The 20,571-nt window shown below is 38.3% G+C and overlaps 3 protein-coding genes across 3 annotated transcripts; 1 reads left to right on the top strand and 2 right to left on the bottom strand.

Moving 5' to 3' along the window:
• Positions 1 to 818: 818 nt before the first annotated feature.
• Positions 819 to 2,442, bottom strand: LOC140761394 (uncharacterized). The gene is made up of 3 exons (XM_073098699.1): positions 2,227 to 2,442; positions 2,045 to 2,120; positions 819 to 1,964 (listed from the first exon to the last, which is right to left on the bottom strand). Exons 1-3 carry the CDS (start codon positions 2,425 to 2,427, stop codon positions 1,024 to 1,026), a joined length of 1,218 nt encoding a protein of 405 aa, XP_072954800.1. The 5' UTR covers positions 2,428 to 2,442; the 3' UTR covers positions 819 to 1,023.
• Positions 2,443 to 7,422: 4,980 nt separating this feature from the next.
• On the top strand, positions 7,423 to 8,630 carry LOC140761476 (SKP1-like protein 11). The gene is made up of 2 exons (XM_073098818.1): positions 7,423 to 7,935; positions 8,094 to 8,630. The coding sequence occupies exons 1-2, from the start codon at positions 7,534 to 7,536 to the stop codon at positions 8,262 to 8,264; spliced, it is 573 nt and encodes a 190-aa protein (XP_072954919.1). The 5' UTR covers positions 7,423 to 7,533; the 3' UTR covers positions 8,265 to 8,630.
• Positions 8,631 to 18,503: 9,873 nt separating this feature from the next.
• Positions 18,504 to 20,365, bottom strand: LOC140761410 (SKP1-like protein 11). The gene is made up of 2 exons (XM_073098721.1): positions 19,895 to 20,365; positions 18,504 to 19,089 (listed from the first exon to the last, which is right to left on the bottom strand). The coding sequence occupies exons 1-2, from the start codon at positions 20,294 to 20,296 to the stop codon at positions 18,919 to 18,921; spliced, it is 573 nt and encodes a 190-aa protein (XP_072954822.1). The 5' UTR covers positions 20,297 to 20,365; the 3' UTR covers positions 18,504 to 18,918.
• Between the last annotated feature and the right edge of the window lie 206 nt (positions 20,366 to 20,571).

Raw genomic sequence — 20,571 nt, 5'->3', positions numbered from 1 at the left:
CAGATATTTATCTGATAGAAAACAACTTGACAACTTTGCAGCTGTAGCATCTTGAAGTAAACTCTTCCACAATAAATGATTCATGCACCAACAAAAAGATGGAATAAGACCCTGGAATACCTTAGTTTGGTTGTTTGGTTCACCCCCCAAAACAACTTGTTGCAGACTAGCTGTCAAAATAATCAAATTGGCTCGAGCTCAGCTCACGTTTCATAAACGAGTCATTACGCTCGAATTCAATTTCAAGCCGATATCGATTAGGCTATATAAGAATAAATATATATATATATATATAGAATACATAAGATTCAATTTGATTACACGTTTGATTTGATTTTGCAGAGTATAAACCACTCATAATTCAATTCACTCGAGCTCGGCTTGAATTCGTAGTAGGCTCGAATTAGAAATAATCAATCCAAGCTCGATACTTTGGCTCAGGACAGAGCTGGACTTACTCACCTACCCATAATCACTTTGCATTCTAACACAACAAAACATCATCAGTGCCTCAAAACAACCCACTCTAATCTCAGGATGAAACTAAACCCAGCTACCAAAAGTTCTTAGTTATTGAGAGGAAAAAGAAACAGTAGCAAACCTTGTATATATTCATCAGTGCACCACCAAAAGAATCAAACTAAGTTGCCCCACAACAACTTTGCAGCTTCAACAATTTGAAGCAACCACTTACAAAAAGATGGAATAAGACCTTAGAACAGATTACTTTGATTACCTTGTCCACCTAAAAGTTTACAGCCAGTCTCAGGATAAAATTAAATAGAGCTGCCAAAAGTTCAAGGTATAGAGATGAAAGAGAACCGCTAGCAAACAATTCAGTTGTCAAGATGGGCCATGCTTTCATATTGTCATAACTTTTTGAACTTGAGACATAAAACACAAGAAAGCCACACTTGTTACCTATTAGAGCTTTAATACAAAACCTTACATTATCAAACTTGAAGATTATATCTAAGTTTGGAAAAGATAATTAGAGGAAGACAGTAATTTGACACCAAGTTTTCACATAATTGAGCAACTATTTGGATTCTCATCACAGAACATGTTGGTATATGGCTCCCTATTCTCATAATGTGGGGGTTGTCCATACCCATATGCCATCGGGTGGAAGGAGGGGCCGCCTTGGCTGCCGTTCATCATCATCCTCTGTCGCTGAATCATCGCCGCCAAGTACTGTTGTTGTTGGTAGGGATTGGCGGCGGCAACCATCTCCGGTGCAGCCACCATTCCACCCTGGTAGTATCTTGGAACCATGCTCTGGGCTGCGGCGGCTGCCGGAAAATTCCCCATTTGGCCAATTGGAACATGCATGTTACCCATCTGGCCCATGCCACTGGAGCCATGGTCCATCAGGGTTGACTTGCCCAGTGCTTCAATCTTTCCACCACCACCCTTCTTCTCCCCATTTGGTGGATTGTCACTAACAGCACCATTTCCACCACCACCTATTTTGCTTCCTCCATTAACATTTGGTTGAAGAACACTCATTGGCTTCATCTTCTTAGGATCATTGTTGAGATCATCATCCAATCCATCTACATCATCCAAGTCCTCATCCTCATCATCCTCATCAAAATCGTCAAACTCATCATCGTAATCGCCGCCGTCCTCCGGCGGAAGGTTGGGCTTGACAGATTTCTGATCCTTTTGGGAAGAAAACTTCACATCTTTGAATTCTTTCACTTGCTGCTGCAATTGCATCAGACCCTTCTTGTCTCCACCTTTTTGGGGCTCCCCTTTCTCATTTTGCTGCCCTTCAACATTGCCCAGTTTGTAATTTTGGAGCTGGTTGTTGAGATTAAAGTTGATTTCTCCACCCTTTGAGGCCCAAATCTCTGCATGTTTTCCAGCCTTACTTAGCTTTTTTATGATTGTGGAAAGATCAACATTGCCTGACACAGTCACCTTTCCTTGCTCTGCATCTATGTTGGTTGTGTAAACCCCTAAATTAAGAGAAGAGGTTCAAATGTTTTGATCACAGAAGAAGAAAGAGACGAACAAAAGAGAAGTGAGGAAATTTTACCATCTATCTTGTGAAGCAATTTCTTGACCTTCTTCTTGCATCCATCACAGTGTATGTGCACTTTAAGAACAAAAGTCTACACATTGATGACAAAGAGGAATTCTAAGCTAAAAGAAGCCCATGGGCATTAGCTCCTAATGAGTTCAGAAGAACTGAAGAGAAAGAGAGAAGAAAGGTGGTACCTTTATCTTGAGAAACTTTGTGGCTTCTTCTTTACTCATCCTTTCCACCCTCAAGCTATATGTGCTCAAATCAAGGAGGAAGAAGGCCACCAAGATGGTAAAAACCCACACAAAGAAGAAATTTCCCACAGCAAAGTGGACTGCCAAGTGAGATGTTTTCTTGACAAAATTCAAGCGAGATGTTAATTTCTTATATAACATAATGTTCCTTCACATACACACAAAGATAGAGAGATTAAAGGAAGTCGGTTTGTTTGAAGGATTATTAAGAACTAATTAATCCTTTTTTTCCCCTTACTCCTTGTAGAAGGGTTAGCTACAATATTTATATTTTTGAGAGGTGAGTAGATATAAAGACTGATTGCTACTTCATAGTTCTCTTGATGTCAGACCAAATGGGATTCAACTAATTTACAAAATTATTATATTTTTACATTATAAAATTTAGGATTTAAACCTGGGCCATTTTATTTGAGGTTAAAACACATAACTAACTATACTACAATACATTAACATATATTAAATATATATATATTATATTAAAAAATATATATTAAGCTAATTCAAGATGAGGTTGATTTAGCTGAGTCTAACTCGATTATTACTTCGAGCTAAAAATAAATATTAGTCGATATCATAGTAGAAGAAAATAAATTCTTATTTTTTATCTTCTAAACTTGAAGAAGGGTATTTTGGTTGACAATTCTAAAAAAAGTCAAGAAAAAATTCAATTACAATTAAGATATTCTTAAAAAAAAAATACCGGCAATTATGATACTTTGAAGAATGTAGCATGAATTATAATAATTAAAAAGCTTTTAGTGGCAATTATGTGAAGAAACCATTCTATATTTTATAGGGCACGAAGTTGGATCAAATCTTTCGGGTCTGGCTTTACACGTAATCGACCCGAGTCAACATTTCGCCAGCAATTTAGAGACCCTAGTCTAGACACAATTAACATATGGATCGGATCAGGTCGGATAAGATGATATTGCATGCCCGGGTTTGGGTTTTGTCTAAAACTGATCAGGTTTGAAATAGTTATAACCTAATTCTTTCTTGTCTATTTCAGTAGGTTGGCTCCACAAAATGTTACATCAATATTCCAGCAAACCTGAAGCATAAGGCTCAAGTTTAGGTTTAGTTCATTGTAGCCACTAGTAGACCTATTCTTTGTCCTCTAAGAAAGAGGTAAGGATTCTTCCCAGTAGATCTAATTGGAGAGATATGTTTAAGAGATAAAAAATATAACTTATCCTCCCATGATTTGACTCTTTTTAACTTACCTCTATACATTTTTAACTTAAGCATCTAAACACCTTTTATAGTCTCGAATAAGTTGCAACTACTAGTCTGTCGTTAACTAGGACATAAAAAGATTTAATTGCCCCTTATATAAATATCGTCTGATTTGAAGATGATAAGGGTAGTTTAATCATTTTGTATCTTACTAACGGTAGAAATTATTGGTGTCACTAAACCACCATTTGTTTTGATGAAAAATATAGAAAATCTTAATTGTTACGGTACGGTTCGGACTGTAGGGTAGTTAAGTATTTGAGTTTGAAGTGTAAGAGTAAGTTAAACTCGAGTCAAACCATAAAGGATAAGACTGTTATTTGTCTAACGTTTAAACATTTAAGTGGATACTAGTTCTCACTAATATATAACTTGAGAGGTTCTTAGGTTGATAGTAACAAATATATCTAGGAATTAAGATGTAATTAGTAAATTGTTTGTGTACTACGTACATTATCAATTGGTACATTATGTTGATGTATTTATGTGTAGCTAGATTAACTTATCTTTAAATCAATTTATAGAGGACCTATCAGGTGATATTATCTACATATTATACTGTTTTAGCTACTAATCTAAAGTCAGCTTATACGTGCATTAGTGCAGTATTTAGTATTGAAATAAAAGAATAACACTATACCCATAATTAATAGACGTCGTTCGACCTGGATTATTCATGTCTCACTACGTACGTTGAAAATCTTTGGTTTGAACTAGGAAAATGATTAAACAAAAATTTCCGTTAGAATTCGAAGCAACATGTTCCTTTTTCAGTTTTGTGTATGTTTTTCCAACGCCACGTAAGTTACATAATATTTGTTTTTCATGTGTCAGCGTTCGAACATCAATATGGACTATTCAACTGGTTATTAATACAACTTGTGAAATTGCATTTTTCTCGATTCAAACTCTATATTCTTTGCTTGATTCAATCTTCCACAAGTAATATAGTAACAAAAAAAATTAAAAAAAATACTAGCTCTTGTTGAATCTATTTATCTTCCCAAATTGGGAGAAAAAATTATAATATCTACCGTCAAGATCGAAAATCATGGCAAACCTTATTCCTCTATAAAATTCTAGCTATATAGCCAATTATCTATCGAGTAGATCTATAAATATTGATTGAAGAATTACTTTATATTTTTCATATTACGTTACAATAATTTTTTACAAATCATGCTATCTATTGCCTAATTAGAAGCTATAAAATTATTTACATAAAATATTTCATTTTTATTAGAAGTATTCCAATTACTATTTGAACGCATTCTTTGTTAAAATATATTTCACTTTTAGAAAGTATTCCCACTATTCTTACCAAGAATATTGTATCCTATATATAAGATATTACTAGTTAACAAAACTAACATAATCTCTTAATTATAAGCATAAATATGTTAATTTTGTACAAGTTTCTTTTTTTCTTTTGACTAGGGAAAAAAGTAGAAGAAATTTTTTTAATTAACATAGAGTATATACGTCTCCACTTCTGAAGAGTAGTTTGAAAATGGAATAGTGAGAATGACTTTTCCACAAGGAAACTAAAAAGTGGACTTATCCGCAAATTACCCAATGATCTGCAACTAAATAGAAACTTGCAAAACAATATACTAAATATGATAATGAAACTACGTGAATAGATTTTAAGTTGTACATAAGTAAGAACTTATTTGATATTCTTCCTAATAGAATATTGCATATATGAGGGAATAGCAATAGAAAAACATTGGTAATCCCATGACAAAGGTCATATGTTTAATTTTCAAATATTAAATATACTTTTCATAAGAGCGCAATAGCAATATGTAAATTGCTTGAATATTGGCTCAATTTTTTTTAATTTTTGGGAATGATTATTTCAATTTTTATTTTATATATATGAGAAGATCACCTTCATTATCTTGTTTATGATTAGCCTATGAGTTCACGTTGGATGAAACACACAAGAAAAGAAAACAAAATGTTGTGCTATTGTCGACCAAGAAAAAGAAATTTATCGGGTGGACACTACTAAACCCTACTAATGAAGTCTAAGATACACTAGCAAAAATACCGAAGGATATACATATCTAGAAGGGATTATGGGATTTTCTTTAATAAATATAAAATTTGGGCCGTTATTTGCAAAATAATTAAATCATTATAATTTTAAAACTGCCTACCTAGGAGATTTTATGAAAGATGAATTCATAGGAGCCTTTTGCACATGACTTAGGCTAATGAAACCCATTTCTTGATAGAGTTGACCTAGTTATTCAATCTATATATAGGGAATGCGAGCTTTTAAAAAATTTATTGTTGTGCTAACTTCAACCAAAAAAAGTAATTTATCAAACGAACACTTAACTTTATATATACTCTCCCGAAAATACTAAAGGATATTAATATCCAGAAAGTGTTAAAGGTCTGTAATTTCAACAGATATTTACAAGACAATAATATGCTGCCTTTAGGTATGTTGCACATATGATTTTAGCCCTAGTTATCGAACATATATAATAAGAATAACTAGCCCCTACATATCTTACTTTCTAGTATGGGGCTAGACACTAGGTCGTCATTTACTCTAAGAATAAGTATTCAATTTTGTCATTCCCAAAATAAGATCTTTATTCCAAGAATAACTATTTTTATATTTATATTCTGAAATTAGAATATAATAATTCCATTTGATGTAATATAAAGTGATAAATTATAAAAAAAAAGTTATATTTTATCTTTTGTGAAATTACCAAGAATACCATTTGATTTGATATAAAATAGGTTGCTCGTATATATATTAATAATTGAGTTATTATATAGTATAAGATGTAATTTTAATGAACAGTATTTGTATGCTAAAATATTGTTATTACGATATTTAGTTGTTATTATAGAATAAAGAGTTGTATTTCCAAAAGGGATTAAGAGGCTTTCTATAATAAATCTAAGATTTAACCATCCGCCACGCAATTCAACTGCCAAGTGTCCTGTCTTCACCAAATTCCTGCATATAGGAATACACTCGATCCACTTCTTCCACTCACACTGCAAATAACCGACGAACTCTGCGAGTGGCCCCATACTAGGCCAGGTGCAACCGGAACTAGAGAAGATGGGAAGCTTGGTGGGATCGGAGTGGATCACTGCGGAGTGGGGGAGGTGCAAAAACGGAAACTACGACAGCATCCGGGCGCTGATAGCAACCACGTGCTGGGGCATCTGGAAACAACGAAACCGAATAGTTTTTGGTGAGACGAGGGAGGCAGCTTGCTTGGTGGCCAGACGAGCTCAGCGCCTGACAGAGGAATACAACCTGCCTAGGAACATCGAATCAACAAAGGTGATGCAGAAGAAGGTCGAATGGTGCCGGCCTCCAAGAGGATGGGTGAAGGTGAACATTGATGGAGCTTTTCGCTCCGGAGCGGGTCAGGCGGGAGCTGAAGCTATCATTCGGGATGATAAGGGAGGAGTGGTGATGGTCCGGTGGGAGCCTACACCAGCGGTGTCTCCACTTCACGCGGAGGCTTGGGCAATGCAAATGGGTTTAAGCTTACTAAGCGGGGATCAGGTTGTGCAGGTGGAATCGAACTCGGAACAACTGGTGAAGATATTGAGAGAGGAGAGCCCTTGCCCATGGCAGGTCCAGGGCATTGTGTGGGAATGTAAGGCCACATTAGCCAAGTTGGCTGAGTATACCATTAGCCATGTAAGCAGGTTAGGGAACAAGGCTGCGGATTGGGCAGCGCGAAGGGGCTTGGGTGCAACCCAGATCGGAGCACTCCGAGCGGGGGACCCTATGCCACCAGAGCTGTACGTCTTGGTTGAGATGGACAGTTGTCCATCTGGAAACCTTTTAAATAGCTGAATATAGCTTCTTTTTTTCAAAAAAAAAAAAAGAAAAAAAAAGAGTGGCCTCTCTCTCTCTCTCTCTCTCACCTCCATTTTATCCAAAGCAAGAACCCGATAGAGATACGGAAAGAGACGGCCTTGTCTTTTAGGGTTTCTCTCCGCGACCGATCCATGTCGACGGAGACGGAAAGCGAAGCGGTACTTCCCGAAGACCTCGAGCTCCGGGGGGCGGCGGCGGCGGAGCTGCTGGCCGAGGTGGTGGTCAGTGAGGGCTTGATCTCGCCAGAGAAGAGACGCAGATCCAAGAAGACGGTGTTCCTGAAGAACTCGGAAGGGTCCCTGTGCGAAGTGGATATGACAGTAGCGATGGAGTCGGCCACGATCAAGAGGTGCCTCCTCGACGGAAAGTTTAAAAATGGCGTCATAGCCATCAGCGGCTTCGAGAACGAGTTTTTCGACATAGCCATCGGATTCCGCAAGAAGACCGTGGGAAATGACCCTTCCCGTTCCTGGGAGGATATGATCATGAAGGATGCCAGTATCCATCCCGCTACCCTCATCGACCTTATCTCGGTGAGTTAGTCATCAATCTGAAGAGGTTTGATGCCCTAAGTACGATATATACCTAATTCTGTGGAAATTTCAGCAACATAGAATTAGATTAAAGAATCATTCTACTTCTGTTCATACTTTTCTAAATTAAACATTATCTTTCTTGCTCTGATGTACAGACTGCAAACTACCTTGGGATTGGGGGACTCAAGGACTTGACCTGTCGAACAGTGGCTGAGATGATGAAGGGAAAGACTAGCGATACTATTCGACATCTGTTCTACATCGTGGATGATTTGAGTACGTCTGAAAAGAAAGTGATAGAGAAAGCTAAGATGGCTAACAAATGAACTACCAGTGCATGCAGATGATAATTTCCACCGAATAAGATATAAACATCACTGTTTGTGCAGTAGAATGAAGAGAAGCAATAGAAGAGCAACAAAGTACGAGTGCTTTGCTGATTGCATTTTTCTTCTCTCTCCCAAGGCCTGTTCTTCCGCCAGGTAAAATTGGATTTGTATATGAAGAAGATGTGTGAGAAGGACTGCCTAAGAGACTAATTCAAGCATTGTTCTTAAAGCCTACTGGTTTCTTTCCAGAATAAATCTTGGGTTTTCTTAGGCTATATATCATTGTTTAACTTGTAAATAGGTCTCGAGTTTTCTTACATTGTGTGTATCAAAAGCAAGAGGTGGGGATTTTGAATCCCAATACAAGACCGTAGAATCTGCATTATTAAACAGCATCAAAAGAATTCCTAAAGATTGAATTGCTCAGTTTAGGTACTTCTGCTTTCATCTCACACAAAATAATGTTCAAAAACCAATACTGTAAGTAAAAACTTTCTTCAAGTAATATTATTTAGAAAGCTTATTAAAGAAGCAAAAGAGGAGAAAGTACATGGCATATCCAATCTACAGTTTCAGCAGATTCTCAATTTGCTTCCGATGACAAAAGTTGACTCCGACGCAATAATTCGGCTAATAAATAGGTTTGAGATTAATTTCGTTGGCTTTCGGTTTTAAACTAGTCAACCCACTGGAACTCGATTATTAAATATATCCTGTTAATGTTTATTACCCCAACCCGCTTAACCCAATTTTGATCTAACATGCCATCCTGTTTATGATACTGTTATAACTCGAATAACTCATTTGTCACCCAAATAAAATAATATATTTATAATACAAAAAAATAATTTATAACCTGAATAAATTATATAAATATAAATAATTTGTGTCACCCATAATCATTTTATGATTAATATTACCTATTTAATAAATGAGTCATGCTCTATGTGTATTATCATAATGCGACCTGAATCCAGCTAATGAGTTAATCTTCTATAAGAATTCCTAGGTAGGCAGTTGTAAAACTAAACTACTTTTGCTTTTCTTTTCGTTTTTTTCCTGCAAACTATCATCTAAATTTTAGATTTATCGATATATATATATATATATATATATATATATATTTTGCTAGGGTATCTTAGAGTACATACTATGATATTTAGCATTTAGTTGTGTTCATCTCTTGAATTTCATTTTTCATGGTTGATGATAGAAATATGAATCTATAGACTAACCATAACCAGACAAAGACGGTAATCCTCCCATATATATAGATTAAAGAAATTGAATCAACCCTTCCAAAAGAAAAGAGCCACAATTGATTAAAGCCATGTACATATAGCACTCTTTTGAAACATTTATCAAATATGATAAGCTGCTACAGAAGACTGGATCACATTGGGCTCGGCGCACAAGGAGTCAGGGGACTTACATTTAGACCCTTAATAGTTATTTATTTGCTTATTAGTCATTGTATGTCATATTAGATCCAATTGATCTCACAATTTGCTTATTGATACTTAGTTGTTATTGATTTTAGTCAGACTCAAGCAGGCTAGGTCAACCAAGTCACAAGTAGCCACCTACTTATGGTGTGTACCTACCTAGGCATCTTTGTATCAATTGGAACCTATCTCCTTCCCCCTAGTTTGACTCTTTTTCCTTGTTGGTGAGTTCCACCTTCAAGACACAGCGATACATTAGTACCAATCGTTCACTAGTAGTTCTGTGGATGGGCCAATTTTTCTAGAAGTATCACCCCGTAGTTTAGAATGACAAACTACAAAGATTTCCATGCCATCCTTGGCAAAATGATGTAGTGAGTAGCTGTTGCATGTCGCCATGGTAGGATCAAATGTTGAGGTAAACTTTTATTTTCTAACGATGAGAGAAGATATGAATGGACTACCAAGCTCTCAACCCTTACACATTGGAGGAGGCCTTTGAGGAAGTCATGAGGATGGAACAAAAGCACAAAGTATTGAGGCATGCATCGAAAATGACTTAGACTAGCCAAGACAATCGATATACACCTCAAGCGGTCGTCGGATCTACTATGGTGCTGAGAGCAGCAGCAACAACATCATTTAGAGTAAGGGCATCTCTTAGACCATCTGCTAATGTTAAGGGAGACACATGGCCATCTACTCTAACTCTCACACCTACCCAGATGGAGAAATAAAAAGCAAAGGGTCTATGCTTTCGACCTAATGAGTGCTTCAAGCTGGGACATAGATACCCAAAATTAACGAAAAATATAATCCTTATTGATGGACTTGAGGATGCAGAGAATGATGTTGCTAAGGAGGAGATCATGCATGAGCCTTAGGAGGAGGCCTTGGATGAGTTCATGGAAGAAATCATGCAAGCAGAGATCTCGTTGCAAGCTAACTCGGGGACAACTGCACGAAAGACTCATAGAGTGGATGGTCTCATCAAAAGGCATTGTGTACATATCCTACTTGACTTGGAAAGTACACATAAATTCCTAGATGAGCAGCTGGTTAAGAGGATTGAGCTTGAAGCTGAGCCGACGACGAGGTTTGATGTAGTGATAGGCAATGACACCAAGCTTTAGGCAAATAGCTTGTGCCGCTGGGCTAAGATTTGGGTGCAAAGCCACAAAATTATTATGGAATTTTACCATATTGCCTTGTCAGGGGCTGACGTTGTTCTAGGTATATAATGGCTACAAAGCTTAAGTCCTATCATGCACCTTAGACTTCTAGAATATATGGATGACGTTTAGAGAGAATGATAAGGAAGTGTGCTTTGACGGCGTGAGATCCATGTCGAGCCCAACACTACAGCCTATGGTGGGCTACCAAGTATGTGAGACTTGGCATACTTTCTCCAGATGTTACTAGCTGAATCTGAATGGGTTCTAAGCTTGGGTACATCTATTAATTCATCGCATTTACTTGATAAATTTTTTGGACTATTTAAAGAACCCAAAGGGTTGCCATCGATAAGAGAAATCGCTCACCACATTGAGATCATCTCGGCGGCTGAGCCGACAAATGTGCGACTGTACTAGTACCCCCACATGTAGAAGGAGGTGACCTCCAAGATGGTTGCTAAGATGTTAGAGCAGGGAATAATTTAGCCAAGTTGCAGCTTATACTCATTGCTGGTTTTGCTTGTGTGGAAGAAAGACGAGACTTAGCGTTTTGTCTAGACTACCGGGAGCTCAATGCTATTACTGTCAAGGATCAATATCTCATTCTAGTCATAGAGAGACTGCTGAATGAATGATTATCTTTAGCAAGTTTGATTTTCAAACCAAGTATCACCAAATCTAAGTTCATGTAACCAACATCCATAAAACAATGTTCTAGACTTATAATGGACACTATGAGTTTCGAGTGATGTCGTTCGGTCTTACTAGTGATCCTACAACATTCCAAGGCCTCATGAATGATGCGTTTAAGCCTTTGCTACGATAGTATGTTCTAGTATTCTTTGATGATATATTTGTATATAGTAAGACAAAAACTGATCACCTACAGCGCTTGGAGAAGGTGCTAAAATTGTTGGACCTAAACCATTTGATGGCAAAGATGTTAAAATGCCTTTAAGGAGTACCATAAGTGGTGTATCTAGGCTATGTAATCTCACGGAAGGAGTTGCAGCTGACTCAAGCAAAATAGCATGTATGCTTGGCTGCACTGTTTTCTTGGACTTACGGGATACTATGGCAGTTCATTGCCAAATATGGGAAGATTGGTACCCCACTCACAACCCTACTGAAGGATTAATTTCAGTGGACAAATAAAACCACAACAGCCTTTGAAGAATTAAAGATCGCCATGATGTCGGCAGCAGTCTTAGCTCTTTCAGATTATACCAAAGAATTCATGATCTAATGCGACATGTTGGTAATTGGCCTAGGTGTAGTCCTCAATGTACGGGGGCAAACTGTAGCCTTTCTAAGCAAGGCTTTGCCGGGGATATCTCACCTTCTATCAACATATGAGAGGGAGATGCTCGTCATCTTACACACGGTGACGAAATGGCGCCCTTTACTTGATAAGGTGATGCTTTGTCATTCGAACTGACCAGCAAAGCCTCCTATGAGATTCACCAAGTTACTTGATGAGATAGCGGATACACACTTCGGCATAGTAACGATGGGTCACTAAGTTGCTAGGCTATGACTATGAGATTCAGTATAAGAAAGGAGTGGAGAATCGAATAGCAAACTCCTTGTTGTGCCAACCTAATGTCGCCGAGCTCATACCTTTTTTGGTGCCCTCCGAAAAACTGATTCCTATTTGAAGAGTGCATAAGTCTTATCCTCGATGAGCTGAGGAGGGTAAGTAGGGCTAAGCCAAAAACTATGATATTGTTGTAGGAGATTGTAGTTGACCCAAAGAGCTGCCCAGATCTTGAGAATCGATGTGGACTATTGTTGCATCTCGATGCCCATGGATGCGAGTTTAAGCTATTGATTGGATGAAGTATTTGTGCGAGTCTAGCCAAGGCCATGGATGAAGTATTTGTGCGAGATGTCGCGAAGTTTCATGGGATGCCGCATACCATTGTCTTCACTAGCAAGTTTTGGACATAATTTTATACATTGCATGAGACCCAATTGGGCCTCAATTCGTCCTACCACCCACATAAGAATGGCAAAATGAAAATGATCAATTGGGGCATTGAGTAGTATTTTTGATGCTTTGTGGGAGAGAGACTAAGATGTTGGTTAGAGTTCCTACAATGAGCGGAGGGGTCCTACAATATCGCTCACCGCAATAGCATCAACATAATGTTTTCAAGGTAGTGTGTGGATGATCAATACTAGTGCTGCACACTTTTGACCTATTGGCTTCATCAGCATGGATGATGGTTGACTCAACCTTGATAGACTGTGATGAGACACTAAGAAGGTAGCGTGCACATTTGAAGATTGCTTAGAATTGTATGAAGCAAATCTCATAACCACCATAAGCACAAGTTCGAGGTGGGCGATATGGTGTTCATATAGTGCAGCCATATCGATAGGTGACATTGCGTCCAATGCGAAATTAGAGTCATGGAAAGGATAAGGCTAGTTGCTTACTGCTTGGATTTGCCTAGGGGATCGCAAGTCCAGCCAGTGTTCCATGTTTTTGTACTAACGGAGAGCATCGAACCGGATCGGATAGTGGGGACATATTTGCCTAAGCCATTGGAGGATACAAAAACTACAAAGCTAGTTCATGTGCTAACTAGATGACCTGAACATGGGTATAGGCTGGAGTCTGAGATTTTGGTCTTGTGACTTGGCAAGCCATCCGATGAAGGTACTTGAGAGTTGGAGACGAGCATGATAAAACAATTTTTTTGAACTGTAATGATCCGATAAAAATAAACTCCAAGAGTGTTTCCTCGATTTCATACCTTTATAATAAGGTGGGAGAATCATAGTGGGCTAATAGGATTCAACTTGACCGATTCGCTATAAAGGACCGGATCAAATTGAGCTCAGTACCCAAGGAGGAGTTAGGGTATTTACATTTAGCCTCCGATGGTTATCTATTTGATTATTGCTTCACATTTTCTTATTAGTTATTGCATTTCGTATTAGACCATATGGTCTTGCTATTTGCTTATTGGTAGTTATTGATTAATGAGTTTAGTTGGACCCAAGCCAATTAGCCTTGGCCAACCAGGTCACTGGTAGCCACCTACGTACACTCGTGGTGCACACATAGCCAGACATCTTTGGATCAATTGAAAAACTATATCCTTCTTCCTAGTATGACCATTCTTCCTTGTTCTTTCATCCAAGCTTGCCGACCACCATTGCCGACCTTGCTACCCACCTCCTCAACTTGCTAATGCCTCTCATCCCTGAGAGATAACTCATATTCCCCTCCCTCCCATCTACACTCAGATAATCATTAATCTACACAACACCACTATCTCCTCCACTATCCTTGAGAGACAACTCATACTCTCCTCCCTCCCATCTACACTCGACAACCATTAATCTACACCACACCACTATCTCCTCCACTATCACCAAACTATAGCCGAGCTCCACCTCCACCACTTGATCACCACTTCATCGATTCATTCATGTAAAATAGTTCCTCCATCCATGATCTCCAACCCTACACAACACCACTATCTCCTCCACTATCACCAAACTATAGCCGAGCTCCACCTCCACCACTCGATCACCACTTCACCGATTTGTTCCCGTAAAATTGATCCTCCATCCATGATCTCCAACCCTCTAAGTTACATTCAATTCCAATGGTTGAATCTCCGATCATCCACCATTCGTACCTTCCGCGGCCAATGCTAGCTTTTGCATCGCATACTGCAATCCAATTCTAAGACCAAATTTAGACTCTCTTCAATTTTCTAAGTTGGATTATGTCATTAGTATTTCATTCTAGAAGGCCTAGCATATCAAATATCAAACCCAATGTCTACGGCGACACTTGCAATTCAAACATATGACCTCTCTCATGGGTTGACATTGTTTTCCTATAGCTTATTCTCTCATATGTACAATATTTTATCATGAAAAATATCAAATAAGTCCTTACCTATGTGACTTCTTAAAATTGATTCAAGTAATTCTATTGTCATATTATGTTTGCAAGTTTCTAAATTAGTTGTATATCTTTTAATAATTTGCAATAAAATTCTTTGCATTTTCATTTTCAGTGGATAAGTCCATTTTTAGTTTCTTTCCATGATAAGTCATTTTCATTTTCAAACTACCCATTTGTTGAAGTGAGAGAGGAGAGAAGTATCCAATGCATTTAATGTGATGCGAATAAAACAACTAGTATACGTATTTAATGCATCTTACAACTAATTGGACATGAATATACTATAAATTGATTAAAACATTTTCTTTTCTTTTTCTTCTGTTTTAAAGAAAAAAGAGATCTATATAAAATTAACATAGTAATCAAAGGCATAAGCATCCCTTAGGTCTAAGTTAAGGGCATCCACATCACCCCTACGATCAAAGCGATCCACATGTGGAGGAGAGTCGATCACAGTGATCGACAATGGAAGGAGTACCCTCCATGGTCATAGGCTACAGTGATACTTGGATCTACCAACAAGGCTACAAGAACGAAAATAAATGTGCCAACAAAATCCTCACGAGAAGAGAAGGTTTAACGAGAAGGTTGAATGAAACAAGCGGCGACAGCGAGGCTGGATGCAACCAAAGAAGCCCACGGAAGGAGGTTTCATGGTGCTATCTCTCTCAATCACTTTGGAACTCGATTGAAGATTCCTATTACACAAGTGTGATTGATATGAACTGAGCATCCGTTACCCAATCAAGCTCAGATATAGGGAAGTAGTCTGCATAATCAGAGGAGAATATTTTTTAAATATTCTTTCGTAGTTAGAAAATTACGAAACCACTTGGGATCATTTCGTATCTTCCTAACCTATATTTTTAATACTCATGCCCTTTGTAGATTCTAACTGTACCTAGGGCGAAAATAGGTAATACTACGGTGGAGGTGGAGATGATAGGTGATGGTGATGATAGTGATGAGGGTGGTGATAATGGTGATAGATTTGATTGCACGAGGTGCTAATGGGAGAAGGATGAGGAAGGAGAAGATGGTCGAGATCCCAAGGAGGACTCGATAGTCGAGGGAAATTAGGAGTAACCAATATCGAGATGTCACACGACTAGAGTTTGAGTGAGGAAGGAGAAGAGTTAGAGTAGAGGAAGAAGGAAGGAAAATATAATATTCATTAATAATCCTAATTAGATTGCCTTCCACATATTGAGAGGCTAACCTAATAAGCAAAACTAACAAATGATAAACCTAGAAACAAGGCATTCTCACCAAGCGAGACATCCACGCGTTCTCTGTATATACGAATGTATGTAAGTGTTCGAATGGAGCATTTAAAGGCAACCTCCCCTCGTTCGAAACGTGAGAACCAAAATTCTTATTTTTTGAAGAAAACTAGAAACAAAATAAGAAAATATTCCATATGTTGTATCCATGTATGAGATAACTCAGTGTAGTCCGAATCACCATCAGTGATGACGTGGAGCTTTCTAGACTAAAGCAGTGGCCACCTGAAACCACCAACAGGTGAATTTCACTAACAAAGCCAAAAACACCAAAAACTAAGGTACATGTTATTTACTCTATCAAATTCAAATTAAATAAGTGGGGTTGGGGAGGACTCACTAGTGAGTTGAGAGGTTCTCCTATTGTTCTAGCGGTGCTTTGGCCATTCAATCTAATGACACGTACTTCAATAGGGAAAAAAAGTAGAAGAAAAGGAAGAGGGTGCTAGCGGCATTGGAAGGAGAGAGGGTGTGATAGGATTAGGGTTTTCTTTTATACAAATGATTTAAGTAGGTTAAATAAAATTTGTAATCTAATGACTCGCCAAGAAAATCACATTCATTTCCCTTTGGTTGTTGTAACAGTAAGGGAGAGAGAAAGAGGTGCATGTGCCCTCCATTTTTATTTTTATGTTATTACATTTAATCATCGTGGCTACAAATTGCCCCATTAATGGCTAAGGCCAAAATTTGTCTCATCCCAAGTGCAACCATAACCCATTAGTTGAGCCAGTCTGCATTTTTGTTGGCGTCAAAGTAGTAATGGGAGCTGGTGGATTACGGGAAAAGAGAGAGGAGGTAGCAACAATTTTCAAGGATATTATCAACTATTCATGATGCCTTCTCAACAATGTTGAGCACGTTAACATATAAAAGGTAATTAGATCTCGTCCTTTAAGGCAACTACTTCCTCTATGAGAGTGGACACGAGGATAGATCAACAACTCAAGTATCCACTAATCCAATGAAGGAGCTATCAGTTTTAAAGTTCAAACCTAGAAGGTGAGAGTTCTGAACAGATAAGACAAAGAAGATCTAAATAGCTTTGAATAGTATAGGAGAGAACATCAAAATATTAAAAGGCCAGTGCAAGATTTCTCTCTACATCATAGTGATAGGTTCCCTCCCACTATCTAAGAGAATGTTATTGCAGTTTTACCGTACATGTTATAACATAACACCTATGACAACAAGAAGGGATCTACTATTATGAGGAAGAACTGTCCCTTCAAGAATCTAAGACTAGTTGGCTCAATCCCCATCCGGAGGCCCAATGGGTCATATGTTTTGAATAGCAACCCAATGTCCATGGAAGAACACCAAATAATAAATAAGTATGAAGTGGCTATGCCCACGGCCAAGTCCATGGGCTCGAGTTGCTTCAAGGATGAGTAAACCAACATAATAGTGTAACACCTCAAAATGGTAAAACCTACCTCATATCTTGGATTAGGTATAAGCATCCACGTTGAGATTGAAATCCAGTGAGGTTAATCTCCCTCAAATTCTTTAATCCCCTCTATTCTCGTTTAAGGGTAAATGGAATCATTGCATGCAAGTAATCGATGCATTGATGCACATACGATAGGTGCCTCGCCTGAACCATGAGGGCCCACAATGAAGCTGCTGCACTTTACTTCGAGGTGGCGATCAAACTTAGCTATGATATAGATGTTGCCTTTTATCTTCTCTTCTCTGTGTAGGGTTGGAAATCCAACCTCCATGGAGTCAAGTTGAGAATAGAGGCCATAGAAAGACAAGGACTCTCTAGTCATGGCCATCACTTATGCTATCTTCATCAAAGAAGTTAATAAACTTAGAAGCCTGCACCCCATGTCAATGACCTACATGACACCTACTGGAGCTCACCTCCTCCTTACGACTAATTTTAAGCCGTTCTAGGTCTATGGTAATTAATATAGTAGAAACATCTTGAACTCAATCGAAAGAGCGAGCCAGAAGATTTTGGCAAGCATGGTAGCTTCGAACAAGCTGAGGCCTTGAGGTCGGAGCAGATGATAGCTGCTGAGAGGGGTTAATCAATGAGAAAGGAAGAGAAAGACCGTGTTTTAAAGTGATCATTTGGAATCATTTATTTATTTTTTCCTTCCTTTCTCCTCTATTCTTTTCTAATATTTCTATTCAAATAAGAGAAAAATTCTCAATTCCCTCAATCCAAACACGATGTAAGACAGAGTTGTTTCATCTTAATACACTTTTTAATCATATTTTGAAAAGTTCGAGAAACAAATCGTTAGGAAGTCTCTTATGATGCTTCTTCCATAGCTTCACATAACTCCAGCTAAAGAAGTTTATGATTAATTTGGGCCCAGTAATATCCCAGGTAAAGAAGTTTATGATTGTCAACTGTCATGAGATAAATGTTCAGTGATAGCAAAACATCAGCTGAATGTATCCACAATGATATAACAATTTCTGATCTGAAAACTTGAACAATGGAAGAGAAAATTCATCCAACATTATCTACTAGATTTGGTTTCCAAATCCTTCACATTACAATCTCTCTTCTGAACATCCTCTTCATATTCATATCCATACCAGAACTTCGGTAGTCTCAATTTTACCTGGCGAAAGAACAAGGCCGGGAGAGAAGAAAATGTAAAGAAAATCTTCAGTGAAGCACTAGTACTTTGTCGCTCTTCTAATACTTCTCTTCATTCTACTGTAAACGGTCATGTTTATATCATATTCGGTGAAAATTATCTGCTGCATTTTGCTACTTTCTTCTGTCAAACATCCTAGCTTTCACAACTTCTAACTAAAGTTGGCATATCTATAAGCAAAAGCACTGGTAGTTCATTTGTCAGCCATCTTAGCTTTTTCTATCACTTTCTTTTCAGAAATACTCAAATCATCCAGGATGTAAAACAGATGTCGAATATCATCAGTAGTCTTTCCCTTCATCATCTTGGCCACTTTTCGACAGGTCATGTCCTTGAGTCCCTCTATCCCAAGGTAGTTTGCAGCCTGTACATCGACGCAACAAAAGATAATGTTAATCCACTTCACACAATCAGTTGTGATCTTAACCTGAACTGTCTTAACATTATTCAGGAAAAGAACTGTGAGGAAAATTAACATAAAAAAGATTGATTCTTTACGAGCAAAATACATGATGAAGAAGTATGAACAGAAGTAGATAGACATACTACCATCCAAAGGGAATACATATTCACAGAACAAAACACCTTATACTATGGGGAAAATGGAATGGACATCCAAGAATACACGCTACCTTTGTTAGAAGGATCAAAAGTAGCATATCAGTATAACTAATGAACAGAGCAATATAGCAGTGCAGTGTACATATGAAACATAAGCTGGCATTTCCAGTTAATCTTATCCGGGAAAAGATCAAACATAACCTACATTATATGCTGTAAATTATCTCAGCGTCTATATGTTAGATACTTATAATAATCCGGAAATCCTAATTCACTGCAGGATTAATAAGCATATGTTGCAGAGCAATTGATGATGTACAGCATATCCACAAAGAGAAACATCATACCCTAAAATCAAAAGAAAAAAAAATACAATAAGAGCTAAGATTTTTAAAGGGAGAAGTCTCCACAAATATATTTTATTTCCAGACTTATTAAAGAGTCCATTCCATAAACCTCGTCTTACATATTGACCCAATCCACGACCTAAGATATTGGCAACAATTACTCGCAAATGCCCAAATGTTATCTTTAATCTCATTCTAATTTCCACAGAATAAGTATCTATCGCATTTAGAGCATCAAACATCTCAAGATTGGTGACTCACCGAGATGAGGTCGAGGAGGGCATCGGAATCGATACGGACATCCTTCACGAACATATCCTCCCAGGAACTGGAAGGTTTCATTACGACGGTCTTCCTGCAGAACCCGATGGCCATGTCGAAGATTTTGGTCCTGAAGCCGCTGATGCCTATGACGCCATTTTCAAACTTCCCGGAGAGGAGGCACCTCTTGATCAACGCCGACTCCATCGCTACTGTTACATCCACTTCGAGTACGGAGCCATCCGAGTTCTTCAGGACCACCGTCTTGTTGGATCTGCGTCTCTTCTCTGGCGAGATCAAGCCCTCATTGAACGCCACCTCAGCCAGCAGCTCCGCCGCCGCCGCCGCCCGGAGCTGGAGGTCTTCGGGAAGTACCGCTCCGCCTGCTGTCTCCATCGACATGGATCGATTGCGGAGAGAAAGACCGTCTCTTTCTGTATCTCTCTCGAGTTCTTGCTTCGGAAAAATGGAGGTGAGAGAGAGAGAGGCAACCTTTTAGAGTTCCGAGTCGGTTATTTGTAGTGTTTTTTTTTTTTTTTTTTGATAATAAGAGCTATATTAAGCTGGCTTAACGCCCAAGTGGGGTTAAGGCGTCGAACGTTAGGTAGTTACAAAGTTCCGCGGGAATGGGGTCCTCCGGCCTTAGCCGGACTGAGTGCGACGCAGCCTTGCCCCGT

The sequence above is a fragment of the Typha angustifolia genome, chromosome 6 (genome assembly GCF_048772165.1).
Source record: "Typha angustifolia cultivar Huaian chromosome 6, ASM4877216v1, whole genome shotgun sequence".
Lineage (NCBI taxonomy): Eukaryota > Viridiplantae > Streptophyta > Magnoliopsida > Poales > Typhaceae > Typha > Typha angustifolia.
This window is presented reverse-complemented; position numbering and strand designations above follow the sequence as displayed.

Coding starts and splice junctions, on each gene's coding strand:
- LOC140761476 (XM_073098818.1), top strand. CDS start 7,534: ATGTCGACGGAGACGGAAAGCGAAGCGGTACTTCCCGAAGACCTCGAG. Junction 7,936..8,093: donor CCCTCATCGACCTTATCTCG/GTGAGTTAGTCA, acceptor TCTGATGTACAG/ACTGCAAACTACCTTGGGAT.
- LOC140761394 (XM_073098699.1), bottom strand. CDS start 2,427: ATGTTATATAAGAAATTAACATCTCGCTTGAATTTTGTCAAGAAAACA. Junction 2,121..2,226: donor CAAAGTTTCTCAAGATAAAG/GTACCACCTTTC, acceptor ATCAATGTGTAG/ACTTTTGTTCTTAAAGTGCA. Junction 1,965..2,044: donor ATTGCTTCACAAGATAGATG/GTAAAATTTCCT, acceptor CTCTTAATTTAG/GGGTTTACACAACCAACATA.
- LOC140761410 (XM_073098721.1), bottom strand. CDS start 20,296: ATGTCGATGGAGACAGCAGGCGGAGCGGTACTTCCCGAAGACCTCCAG. Junction 19,090..19,894: donor CCCTCCTCGACCTCATCTCG/GTGAGTCACCAA, acceptor GTCGATGTACAG/GCTGCAAACTACCTTGGGAT.